A 13797-nucleotide genomic window follows, 5' to 3' on the forward strand; every position below is an offset into this window, starting at 1 on the left:
CATTCATATAATCTATAAATAATCTACACAGTCTTTTCAGAAGAGAGTTACAGTTTTCCTAAGACAATATTATGGATCAAATTCCCATCAAAACAAATTAACTAGAACTGTAAAATCATGCAATTAGCAATGTAGTGTGAATAAATGTCCAACTAAAAAGAACTGCTAAAATGCAAGGTATTTTTTTTTAACTCTTTCACTAAAGAGTTCTGTTGCCTCCAGAATTTCACAAAATTATAAGCATTTTTTAAGCTTGATCTTCTTTTGTAAATGTTTATTGAAAGATAGACAGTTTCAACCCAAACCTAAAATGCCAAAAACACTGGGCTTGAGTTGCACCTTAAATTTTAAGTGCAAAATCCCTTTTTTTCTCCACTCTAGAGCTAATATAGTCAAAAACATTTGTTATAATTGTAAGACTTGTTTTCAGTACCTGACAATATTTCCTGGGTCTACTTCAATCACCCACATGCAACGCAGGTTGTTGTCATAGGGAAAAGGATAGCCAGGAGATAAGATTCTTCCGGATGATTCTCCTTTAAAACGGCCTCCACATTCAGCTAACAAAAACAACATTATGTAATGGTATTCCAGCTCATCATGTGAGCAATCAATTTATACACCTACTCTCTTGTTGAACAGCACAATTAATGACTGTATGCCCTAATATTGTAAGAAAGTGTATAAGGACTGCATTACACCTTTTGCTTCCCTTACTCACTCATATTCCTCTAAAAGAATATGAAAAAGAAAGAAAGCTACTATAATATTTAAGATTTGTCTCTTTTCACTCTCCTGTGGGAGTAATTGTGCCTGTAGGTACTTGCAAAACTTATAAAGTTATAATAGTAATGTTGTAAAGAAACAGAAATGACAAACCCCACAAAATAACTCTATATCTCTTCATATATTAATATATTTGTTTTTATTTATTTTACAGTATTCTATGTAAATATATGAAAAGTTTTCTAGCTTAATGATATTTATATGTAATTAGCAAAAAAAAAATACTTATGAAAGTATGGTCCCAGCTTTCTGATTAAGCTGTCTTTTTATATTGATTATTTGCTGAGTATAACTAGATTTTCATGCATTAGGATTTTCAGTATGCAAAAATGTTTAATATTTACTACCTTTTTAAAACCTAAAAAAGGCAACACCACTCACATAGACTTAGATGAGAACTATACAGAGAGAACTATAAATGCCTGTGTAAATAGATCATAGATCTAACGATTCTTACAATTTTTTCTTTCTTGCATTCAAAAAATAGCTTAAATAAATAAAGAGATAATAATAATAAAGAGTCTAATACCAATACATGATGGCAGAGGATAATCCCATGCCCTTCTTTCCCCAGTCATACACTTTAGCAGGCTACTTCCGTGGAGTGTGTAACCTGGATTGCATCCATAAATTATAGTACTTCCAGCAAAATGGCCTTGGTCACTGATTTTATATCCAAACTGTGGCACACCAGGGTCCTCACAGTGTGAAAGCTCAAAACCTGTGGGAGAATAAATTTCTAGTCACAAAATCAAATGGATAAATACATTAATGAAATTCAGATTTTCTCTATTCCAATGGAAATCAACAATTTCCAAACTCCTTGTAACAACATATTTAGGTTAAAATCACTTCTATGGTTTTGAGCAGTCTAAGTAGGATAACTGTCTATACACCTTTCTTAGAGCATGGAAGACAAAGTGTGTCAGAACTTCTCAGAACTTCATTTTTCCCGAGTTCAATTAAAGGTTGAGAAGAAAATTCATTATCATTATCAATCAGTTCTAAAATGATATGATAATTATAAAGTGGCAGCTAAAGTGACTGTGCATTTAGTTGTGAATAGACATTTAAAGGCTCATAAATAAAATTGAACAGTATATTTGTTTGTCACTATTTTGCAGAGTAATAACAGCAGCACAATAGCACCTGTGGCACCAAAGAAATACTGTTATACTCATCAATCCCTACCCTAATTTTGTGTTCAGTAGATTATAAATTTAAGAACTACATGGAGAAATCAATTATAATGATGATATAGAGAATTCAAGCCATTTTTGAGAATAAGAGATGTAGAGCAAGAAGGAAACAAAATAACATATGCTTTACACTGAAAAGGGGAGGCATGCTAACATATAGGAAAACATAAACTGCAATCTGGGAGAAAGATTTTCTATTCCAAATCAGGTTTTCTGTTTCTAACTGAGAAGCAACTTAAAACCTCACTTTGTTCAAAACCAAATGATTTCATCAATATCATGCGGCTCAGACTATTTGCAGGCAAAAAAGAGACTTTGTGTGAGATTGGTATTCCTTCACATAGGTAATATGGGAGCAAATTAAGGGGTTTTTGTGTCTACTTTGTTCAGCAAAGTAATTCACACAGCATTTTTCCATCTGGTCAAGAGTTGGTAGCCTTTCACAATCTCTCCTCAGGTGCTCAATCACTATTACTAATTTAAAAAATGTTCTTTATTTTATTTTACAGGGAAAATGTTTCATGCTGGATGAGAATGTTTGCTTACATAAGGGCAAAAAAAATAAGGTATGTCAAATTCTGTATCTTTACAGTTATTCCTTCAGCTCATTTAATGTGTGACTGAAAATGCCTCACCTATTGAAGAGCCTTCACAACCTCTGAGCTGAACTCTTCTCATTCCTAAGCTATTGTTTCCTAGTGCAAAGTGTGCTGCAGAAGCTCTGACAGAGGCTAAAGTGAGTTCCAGATGAAGAACTGTTTTTGATAATGTTGGTCTGGAGACTTATCGATCAGTTAGAATTTCCTGTCTTCTAAGAAAACTGCTGATCACACTGTGTGAAAAGAAGTTAAAATCTGCCTTGACCCCTGAGATTTCCTCATCTCTGCACAGCTTGCTTAAAGACAGAATCAAAGTAAACTTTTTAATAACTGATCACGTTCCTCTTGAAGGTGAACATGTAACTCCATTTCCTAGCTGTGGGTACTGGAAGCACTTTTGCTACCCTAAGTGTGTATGATCAGGAGCACTGTGACCAGCGCAGGCAAAGGGGGCGTGAGGCCTTGGCCAGGGCATGGCAGGGCAGTTTATGCAGGAGGACACACAGGGAGAACACTTCTTTGAAAGGGTGAACATTCCACTGGCTCAGTAAAGAGACTTGAAGCCCATATAACCCAGCAAACTGGCACCACTCTGTGACCATCTGCACAAGCCAAAAGTACTCATCCTACCTGACCCCCAAGGTAGAATGGTGGGCACTCATCTGAGAGCAGAGGCTGCAGCTCTGAATGGAGGGTTTGCACCATCCACGCTGGCTGATGCATCCACCCAGACAGAGCTCAGACTGAACTATTCCTTGTTCTAACCTTACCCTCTTTCAGTTTAATACCATTACCCCTTGTCCTATTACCACATGCTCTTGTAAAAAGTCCCTCTCCAGCTTTCTTGTAGACTCCCTTTACATACTGGAAGGTGCTATAAAGTCTCCCTAGACCCTTCTCTTTTCCAGGCTGAACAACTCCATCTCTCCCAGCCTGTTTTCATAGGAGAGGTGCTCCAGCCCTCTGGTCATCTTCATGGCCCTCATCTCGACTTACTTTATCTCTTCCAATTCTACCAGTACCAACAGAAGAAGATTCAGCACTCTTCAGGTTAATAACTATTCAGGTTAGGAAAGTGTATTCTATAAGAATGTCTGTTTCAAAAGACAGAAAATTTTAATGATAAGGTTCAAGTGCTGGGCTTGGATGTACCTACATAAATAAGAAAAATCGAATACCTTGGCACTTATATGATAACAGCACCAAAAGGCCTATCTTTAATCATAGGGTACAGTCCTATGCTATCACATGCTACTACAGGGTATAATTATGCAACTTTCACCTTGAAAATAATTACATACTCTCCAGTATCTTGAAACATTTTCCTTTCATTCTGCAAGACTTATGTTGTTTTTTATTAGAATTAGTTTTAAAAACATGATGTAGAGTTTTTGAAACAAAAGAACAGTTTTACAAGTGAAAAATGAATTATTTAAGCACAGGGACAAAAAAGGATGTTGATAACTGCAGAGTTACCTTATAATACTGTCCTGCTTGATAAAAATTCAGTTTATATAATAATTCACTGATGATGAAATAGTTAGACACTAAAAAAAGTCATATATACATGTCAATAGTCACGTACAACAATCACATACATTTTCAGAAGCTGACACTTGACAAAATAGATGTGTATAGCTGCTTCCATATACCCTCTAAGCCAGAGATCTGAAAAGGTTTTTCCTCTCCTCATGTTTAGAGTTTAATTTTGTCAGTCTAAGAAGGTTTCATTAGGAACCTACCTTTATTATTTTGGTTCCAAATTGGATGATTCTAAACAACAATGCAAGCTCAGAAACAAATGCAAAATAAGCATCAAACATCAGTCTTAAGAGGGAGAATGTCCTTTAGTTATGAATTATCTTCATGAAACAAAGTGTTTTGGTTACAGTTTAAAAATACTCACATGCTTCAATATTTTTATGTGCTAACACAATTAACTGAAACTTACCCTATTTCCCTTAAGCTTTCCAACACTGAAAATGACTTCAAAAAAACAACCCTCTAAAAAAAGGACAGTGATTTAAGTATCAGACTATACAAATGATTGTCAAAGCAAGGTTTCAGTATGCTACATGTTTTGGGTCTTTTGAGGTATGATTATGAAAGTATATTATGTTGATGAGTGATCTGCTGTTAATTCTTTCGGTATTTGTCATTTAACTGCATTTTCATCTTATGATTTTCATTCCTTTAAAAGCATAAGTCTATTACTACTGTTTTCTCCAATACTTACTGGTATACACAAGCTGAAAACCTTCATCAGTGCCCTCCGTGTCTGAGTTAAATTCCAACCACAAATGATTTGAAGTACTACTTAGTGTCAGGCCTCTTAATGATGCACCAGTATATGCTCCCAGCAGGTGAGCAGTGTTGTCTTTACCATCATAGATCTGTAAAAAAATGTGAATTTTACAGTTATGAAGAAAAAAAGCTCCAGTTTATTTACAAAACAATTCTGTACATCTCCATTTAGAGGGAGGACAACTCTGCCAAGGGAGATCTATTGCCAGTCAACCCAAAGTACTATTTGGATATATTATTTGCCTCTCTTAAGTTGACTTAATTCTGGTGATTTTTCAATTGCAGAGTCTAAAATATGTCAATTCCTTTTTCGCATAACAGTAGAAGTGGGCAGAGGTGCCACATCATCTCAGTCTTTTTAAATTTGTGTTTTCTCTTTCACTGTCAGTAATGTAATGTGGATCACAGCTTATCAGCAAACACCTGTTTTGTGTAGCTGTATCTGCCTCAAGTCACTGAGATGGCATAACAGAAAAGCTCACATATCTCCAGTTTTGGCTTATTATATAAACCTGTGGTGGTTTTCTTCCATGTGAAGAGAGGTTCAAACATAACTATAAAGTAAAAGGAGAATAGGAAATAAATTTAGCAACTGCTTCTCTAAGTTGAAAGACTAATGTAATCTGTATGTAAATTGGAATACAGCACTTTTATTTTTTATTTTTCTTCAAGTGTTTTTCTTTTCCACATTTGAATCAGAAACTTTCATCAGATACTAAATATATAGAACAATCTTTTTAATAATTCTCAGCAAATTTCCCTACAAATTTGATTGCTTTAAAGTATCACAGGTTGTTGGATTCCTGTAATTCCTATAAAAACCTATAACTTCACAATAATTGCTAACCCATTCATTCTGTCTCATAGGATTTATTTAGTGACTTCTAAAATAACTAAAACTTTGATAAATGGGGTTTACAAAAAATTTCACTTACAAATCAGCAAATCAACCTCTGAACAATTTTCAAATTGCAATATAGGAAAATTGTAAAACTCTAGTAAAAAATATGAAATTGTCTGCAGTTCTAAATAAAATCTAATTGTATTAATTAGAAATTTAATTAAAGCTTTCATTTGTAAACAGGAATCTTCATCAGAACTAAATCAAATACACCAGCAATAGTAGTAAGGCAACAAAGTGAATGTGAAGTATTATGATGCCTGTTCCCTATCTGTGAGAATGACTCACACACACAAATCCTATTTTCCAGAAATCTTCATGTCTTTAGTAATAACAAAGATTTTACATTTAATGATATGCTGAAATAAAACAAATAAGTGATTTCTAGCTATCTGTAGTGAGTAAATAATTGTACAGCAGTTTAAGATCCACAACAAAATGACTTGGTATCATTCCTTGTTTTTTATTGACACAAGCAAATAAATTCCAAACTAAGTTCAATTTAAATGCCAATGTCCTTAAATAGAGTAAATGTAAGAAATTACAGAAAAGAAAAAAAGGTGCAATTAATGCTTATCAAATAAAAAGTAATTTCAAAATACGTACAGCAGTATTAAAATAGATTTCTTATGCTTTTGAAAAACTTCTGTAAAACTATACTGAGGTCAGTAATCAAGCCAGAAAAATAAAAAAACGACTACAAAACAAGCAAAAAAAGCCCCCAAAACAAAACAACAAAACCAAACAACACCCTCCCCTCCCCCCCCGTGAAAATTAATCTGAAACGTACTTAGTTTTGTTTTAGTAACTGAAAGAAAATGCCCATTTCAGAAGAATTACAGCTATCCAAAAGAGATATTTACATCATGACAGACTTAGAGAAAATCCAGCTTGAATTTGATGCTCTTTCTCCTAATTTCTCCAAGGTAGTTATAACTAATAATATCCAAGAATTCAGGATTTATTTTATTTTTAAACACTCTATAAGAGTAATCCATTTCATGCTATGTGTGTATCACTAATAATTAACCAAAAGAAGCTGTTATAAAAGTTATACCAACTATTCTCAGTGTCTCACCAGAACTTCCAATAAGCTACATCATGATACAAATTTTCTTCATGTTAGAATTTCCCCACACATATTTCATTGCCAGTTTTGTTAGATGTCCTACCATATTAAACTTTTCGCATTAGTCCACTGTCATCTCTTGTTAACACTAATTCTACTTTGTGGGCTAACCAGCTGTCCCACTGCATAATGCTGTTAAGCCTATATAATTTCTATGAAGGAACAGAATTTAAAGCACCCTAACACTTCTGAAACTGATTCTTCTGAGTAGGAAAACTGCATCTGGCTGAGGCAGGATTGTGATTCATTTGAACATGAAACTGAAATAATTTTTTTCTTTTGGTTACTGTCTTTCAGACATTCAGAGTAACATATACCCCTTTTCTTGAGACAGTGGGTCTCCATTAGGACAATAAATGAATGCATGTTTTGTAGTACAACTTTCAACTTATGTCACATCATTTTTTGGTGCATTTGATTTAATAGAAAAAAACAGAAATTTACAGAATAATTTGAATGATACAGTTTAGCTTGCAAAGAAACTGCTAACAGACCCTTGTGAGATTTGCAGAACCAGCACTTTCTTTCTAACCTTGTTAAATTAGGTGGAGGTTTTTTAAAACTAGATGGGAGCTAAAGATTTTGAATGAGTTGGTAATTCAGCTTCATAATTTGTTCTGGGAGAAAATGTGAATTATATTATATATGACTTAAGGTAGCACCATTAGCTTATTTTTAATATAGGAATATTCTTTCTTATAGGCCTTGCCAACAGACCTGGATTAAGTAACTTGGGTGCTAAAGATAAGTCCAAGAATAATCATCATGAAAATATTATTTGGCTGGATATATTTTTCTTAAAGTCATCCTGTAACATTAGTTCAAAGATAATTGATTCACGACTCTATAATGCCTGAATAAGCAGTAACAAGCTATTCAGAAAACAGAGGTCCATATTTATCAGCTATTTAAAGGCCTAATCTGTTAAATGATTAATTCATAAAGAGGAGTAAAGACACAGAAAATAATGTTAAACTTCTTCATATCACAATAATATTTGAAATGTTATAGAGAAGGATGATAACACTGAATACTCTACGTAAATATGATTTGAACTAACGGGTGTTATGTTCAATTTGAGAAGGAGCAGTTATGTTTGCATTTACAGTTAGCAAATAAACCTTGCTAATCTTTTGAGTGGCTCCATTATCAACAAACTTAAAATGGAAACTAATGCCTTTTTTCTGCTAACTTTTTTAACTGTATAAAATTTTAGCAAGAGAGTAGCATGAAGTGAATGTATTAAATTTGTGCATTTTAATCAAACTATTTTTGAGATTTTTCCATTGAAACATAAGAGACATATGGATATGATGATCTGTGCCTTCATAAAGAGAAGAAATAACATAAAATCAGGAGCTCAGAACTGAGGCTGTCAACGCCCTGTCAAATGTATATCACATGCAAATAGAAGCACTAATATAAAGACAGAAAAGGGTCCATATGTTTTGGGGGTTTTTTTTGTTCTCTACATTTATTACCTATTTCTCACTCATGTTTTCCGAATGACATTGCTAGAGGTACTATGATAACAAATGGAGATTCTTAAGAAACAAATTAGCAAAAAGGCCCAAAAATCACCTTCCCTCAAAATCTTTGACCAAACCCCCTCAAAAACTGAATCATGTGCACACATTTCAAATCTGGCCCACAGATGAGACAGCAAACAAATACAGTAAAACTGAATCCTCCATATTTGGCAGGAGAGCAAACAGTGCTGGGCCAAGCAGAGGGAAAGGGAATCCTGATTGCCAGTTCTATTTTCTTCACTGACACACTGTTACCTTTCTGTTGCTGCCCTGAGCGCTCTAGTAAAAGAAGAAAGAAAGATTGCTTCATTACAGTATCAAAATAATTCTTGAATCTATTTTCTCCACACAGATGCAATCTCACTTGGTATGTTAGCTCTCACTCTACACAAGGCCAAGCACATAATCTACTACAAAAGATAAAAAAGATCTGCGGAAACATCTAATGTTCTTTTTCCATCTCAGTCCTTTTCATACTTTCTGTTCCTCTGTCTTTTATTTTATGTTTACTTAATGGAATCTGCCTGCTGAATTTTTGGGGTGGAGGTTTGGTTTCTTTTTTAAACATTACCAGTAAACTACCTATTAATTAGTACCCTGCATAGGTACATTTTTATTTATATTGAAATTTACTGAAAAGAAATAAAACAGTCATATTAGCTTTGTTCAAGCTTCAATTTTAATAAAAGTACCTTTTCCCCCATAAAATAAAAAAGTATATTAAAATATCTTTGAATCAGAAGAATATTTTCTACATTCAACTGATCTGAACACAAATAAAGTGTTCACCACTAACAATGGACTATTCAGGCAAAAAGAAGAATAGCAACTGTGCTCCTTTCTGTGTAAATCTAAAGGATTTGCTTACAGCTATCACAGATTAGAGAATTTACAATAAAAACTGGTAGACGGAGATAAAAGCAGGGGGGAAAAGGCAGGTAGAAATATTCTCACACTTTGGAAGCAATATATTTTTTTTAGTTTGCCTCCCACATATGTAGTTTAGTCTAAAAATTTTGGATTTTGGAAACATAGTGCACAAACTCAGTTATCAGTAAAATTGTAAAGAAGGAAGCAACTGTTAGAGAGTTTCTGAGATTAACATTAAATGGATTGGCATATTATGACCATACAGATCTTAAATTCTTCATGTATCTTCTACATATGTCTTCATGTAACTTTCACAAATATTAAAACAAGATGTGACACTATCAAGAACAGGTTATTTCCCTACTCAAAAAATGTAGTGGGAGTTATATATTTCTTTTAGTTTGAAATAAAAACCAACAAGAACTACACCATTAATGTAAGTAGCCAGAGCAGTTACATCAGAAAGAGAACAAGAGAATTGTATGCTAAGTGAAGCAAATGACAAACAAATTATATGCTTCGAAACCTCTTTTCTATACCAGTTCAAAACTGATAAAAAGGAACTCCTCCTTCTCTGCCTGTGGAGTAACAGTAACATTTATTTGTGTTAAATATGCTGTTTCCCTCTAATGTTGCATTCCCAGTACTGCTGTTTCATTGTTTCAATCACAGTGCTTGTCAGATATAAATGTGATCCATGGTCAGTTAATTCATGTGGAAAGCAGCAGACCTCATGACTTCATTAAAGAACATATCAAAAGTTTATTACAATACTCAGCCTATTCAGACTTTGAATGGAATTTTAGTTGCCTAGGTTTAGTAATGTAAAATCTTAGCTGCAAGAAAAAGTAATATAAAGTACATGATTAATTTCTTTGTCAGAATTTTCACCTATCAGTTTTGATGAGAAGAGGTGCATTATCCACTTCTTAACCAAAGTTTGTTACTAAAAACCCGAGCTTTAACTATGAAATATTATGGGGTTGTCTTATTTGTGTTTGGGGGAAGGAAGACCTGTCTGGAAGTCGTTGTTTTAAGTATCTTGATTTTAAAACAGTGAATTCCTTACTCTCCCTAGTTCACAGTTTAAGGGGAATTGTGTATTACCCTTTTCTGTAGTAGTGATACATATTAGATAGGTTTACAGCATTTGTTGACTATTATTGATTCATTTAAAACTAAAGTATAACGCTAATTTCCTATTCCTGTAGTCAAGAGTTTATTCTCTACAGTCAGCAAAATAGGCAAATCAGGCAGTCCCTTCCTTTTTTTTCATTTTCATTTCCAGTTCTACAAAAATAAAAGGAAGTTCCTGCAAACTTATCTTCAAAAACATTTCACTGGGATTAACATAAATCAGTCGAAGAGAATACAGGAAAAAAATATGTGGGTAAGCAAGACTACTTTCCTGATCTTGAAGATATTAATGATAAATGTTAGGCATATTCCCAAGTCAGTCGCACACAAAATCTTCCACTGATTCTTTTCCAGCTTCTGGAGATGAGAAGTAATCAATAATAATAGGGATCAACAGAAACTTCAGAACTGGGTCTGTGAGAAAAGTTTTGGGATGTGTGACTGCTAATGTATTTCCTGGAGAATTTTCCTCTATCAAATAAACACATGAAAAAAGAGCGTGACAGAATTAAGACATTTTCATGTAAGAAAAGGGGTACAAAGAGACACAGTGGGTTCCATAGATATCACTTCTTCCCACAATATCAAAGGTCAAATGCCTTTGTCTTGCTACGATGTCAGATAGGCTGAAAAAGGGTGACAATCATAAGAAGAACTACTTCTTGTAGCTGGTTTTTGTGGTGGGTTTGTTTTTTTTTAATAGCTTGGGAGGAACTCCAGGTTCTTATTATGATTCAAGGCTGCTGACTCGAAAAACAAACACTTTAATTACACAATACTAGTTTCACTTAAAAAATGCACCTGCAAAACACAGCTAATATTTTTACCACTGACATTTATAGCTGAACAGTGGCCTTCCTCTATCTATGAGTAATTTTGTATTACTCTTAATTTCACATTAATTGAGTAGCAGTATTAAAGGACAATTTTCTTTTAAAAGCCTCTGAATTAACATTTCCTAGTTTAACTTTAACATCTGCAGTGCACATGGTACTAAAGGTACTTGAAAAATCATAAGTGATAGATCTTTCAAAATTTTGTGTGCATTAAATGATTAAGAAAGAAAAAGAAGAAAAAAGTTGAAATGCTTTACATTCATATTAACTTATATTTATCTAACTGTATATAGCTGTAGCTAACATCCCTACAGTTCTATGATTTTTAAACCAATATAATAGAGTTGAATGGTTTCAACCCAAAAGTCTTGAGAAAAATGCAGCCTTATACTTTATTGGATGGGCATAAAACATGTGGACAGAAATATGATAGTGACTTGAATGGATAATGACTCAAGTTCAAATGTAAGAAAGACCTGAATTCAAATCTGATGCTAATTTTGGTTAATTTAAAGATCTTACCAGTACTTCACTAATTTTTCTGCTTCATTAGGAAATTGCAAAATTTTTGAAATTACATACTTGCATACACCATCTGAATATTTTAACGGTAAATTGAACAACTTTTTTGGTTGATTTGGTTGATTGGTTAGTTGGTTGGTTGTTTTGTTTTTTTTTCCGATGCTATATAAATAAATATTAATAAATAATTTTATACTATTAATATAACCATATATTAATAAATATTAAGTAACTTTTGAATTAAATCTTTCTATATTGATTAATGTAACAATTAAAAGGTATCTACTTGCTTCTGAAGTAAGCAGTGAGTTTAAGATAAAATAAACATACCTGTGCATTCTGGGTATCTAGTAGCCTTAGGTTTATTTTTCTTTGCTTGTGTTTTAAGAAGAACATAATACTTTTTTTTTTAACCATTTGATTTATACTTGAACAATCAGACAATTATTTAATTGCTTTATGGATATCTTGTTGCATTGGTGTGCTAGTGCAGATGGTATGTGCTAAAAAGACACTCATGCTGATAAACATCATCTTTAAATGTGTAGTTGGTTAAGCAATATATGGATCTGGAAATATACTTTTTGGAGTGCAGTAATAAAATCTATGAACAAATCTACTGAAAAAGCTACGGAATTTATAAAGTGAAATCACTATAAAACTCTGGTAGTCTAGTACCATGTTTTTCCCTCTATTGTTTCCTTTTTAATGCGAAAATTCTATTCACATGTAATTGCTGTGCTTACCATTTCACAGGACATTACATACTACTCAAGATTAGAGTCATTTAAAGTGTAAACCTCATGTACAAAATGGAGCCTGTGTTAAATTAAAGTACTGGGTGTTTATGTTTAGATCACAGCTGAAGTTATGAAGATACTGAGGAAGTAAACAAATCAAAAAATGTTATTGATTAATATTAAACATTAAAATTAGAATACTAATACACATTAAGGCAACATTAGGTTTATGATTTACATCTCTAATTATCTGTGGTGAGAAAATGATCTTTTAAGAAACAGATTATTGAGACACCTCAGGTTGTCAAATTTTTAACTTTTTAAAAATAGAACCAGTTGAGAAACATATTTTCTAAGAGATGCCTAATATCAACTTACCTGATACTGTATTATCACAGATAAATTTCAGTGATATGAGGAACTACAAGATAAGTTACATGATTACATACCTTAAGAACATCTCCTTGGGCTAAGTGAAACGTTCTGGCAGAAATATTGATTCCTTTCCCTGCTTGTACCTGAATGCTATAAATACATTCATGGTTGTTTTCATAGTTAAGAGGATAATTGGGGGACAATAAGATTCCTTCATTATTTGTTGTGGATGCTCCACATTCAGCTGCAATTAAAAGAAAATGTTAAGGCATATTTTAATAAAACACATAAATATTTTTAGTAATGTTGATAATGGTAATGTTAATGTGACCTGGTTCAAAATTATTAACATTATTAATATCTAAAATCTAGTTCTAAGTATATGACCATGATAGTGATTGGAGGCTGCAAGAATATTTCTAAATTTCAACACTTTAATAAATGTATGTTAAAAAACATGAAGAGTTAAAATCATAACAGTGCACATTTCATAATTATAATGTTTTAAAGGATCTTTCTTGAATTTTATTATGGAGGAAATATATTTAAGTTCTCCAGCACAGAAATTCATAAAGACTTGCAAATTAAATGAAAATAAAAGAATTCTAGAAATTTATATGCATATTTATTTATATATACATGCACATGCATAAATATACATACATGCAGATACATATATTTTCACATAGATTAATGACAAAAAGAGATTTTTTTTCTCTAATAGTAATTTATTAAAATAACTAACATAGTCAATGGTACAGTTGAAAAATAGCTATGTTATTTCTACCAGACAAATATAGAAAAAAAATAATTAAAAGGATAAAAAAATAGAAAAACACAACTTTGGGGGAAAAAACCCTAAACAAATCA

General features: G+C 32.7%; 1 protein-coding gene across 6 annotated transcripts in view; it reads right to left on the reverse strand.

Annotated features, from left to right (window-relative positions):
• The window catches only part of CSMD3 (CUB and Sushi multiple domains 3), a 621549-nt gene that overhangs the window by 202660 nt on the left and 405092 nt on the right, over window positions 1-13797 (reverse strand). For all 6 annotated transcript variants that reach the window (XM_027684441.1, XM_027684440.1, XM_027684437.1 and 3 more), the window contains 4 exons: window positions 13002-13171; window positions 4821-4977; window positions 1316-1507; window positions 434-560 (listed from right to left, as the gene is read on the reverse strand). In XM_027684441.1, the coding sequence (XP_027540242.1) occupies window positions 434-560; window positions 1316-1507; window positions 4821-4977; window positions 13002-13171 (646 nt within the window). The remainder of the gene's footprint in view (window positions 1-433; window positions 561-1315; window positions 1508-4820; window positions 4978-13001; window positions 13172-13797) is intronic.

The sequence above is a fragment of the Neopelma chrysocephalum genome, unplaced genomic scaffold (genome assembly GCF_003984885.1).
Source record: "Neopelma chrysocephalum unplaced genomic scaffold, ASM398488v2 Primary Assembly neopelma1_66, whole genome shotgun sequence".
NCBI lineage: Eukaryota > Metazoa > Chordata > Aves > Passeriformes > Pipridae > Neopelma > Neopelma chrysocephalum.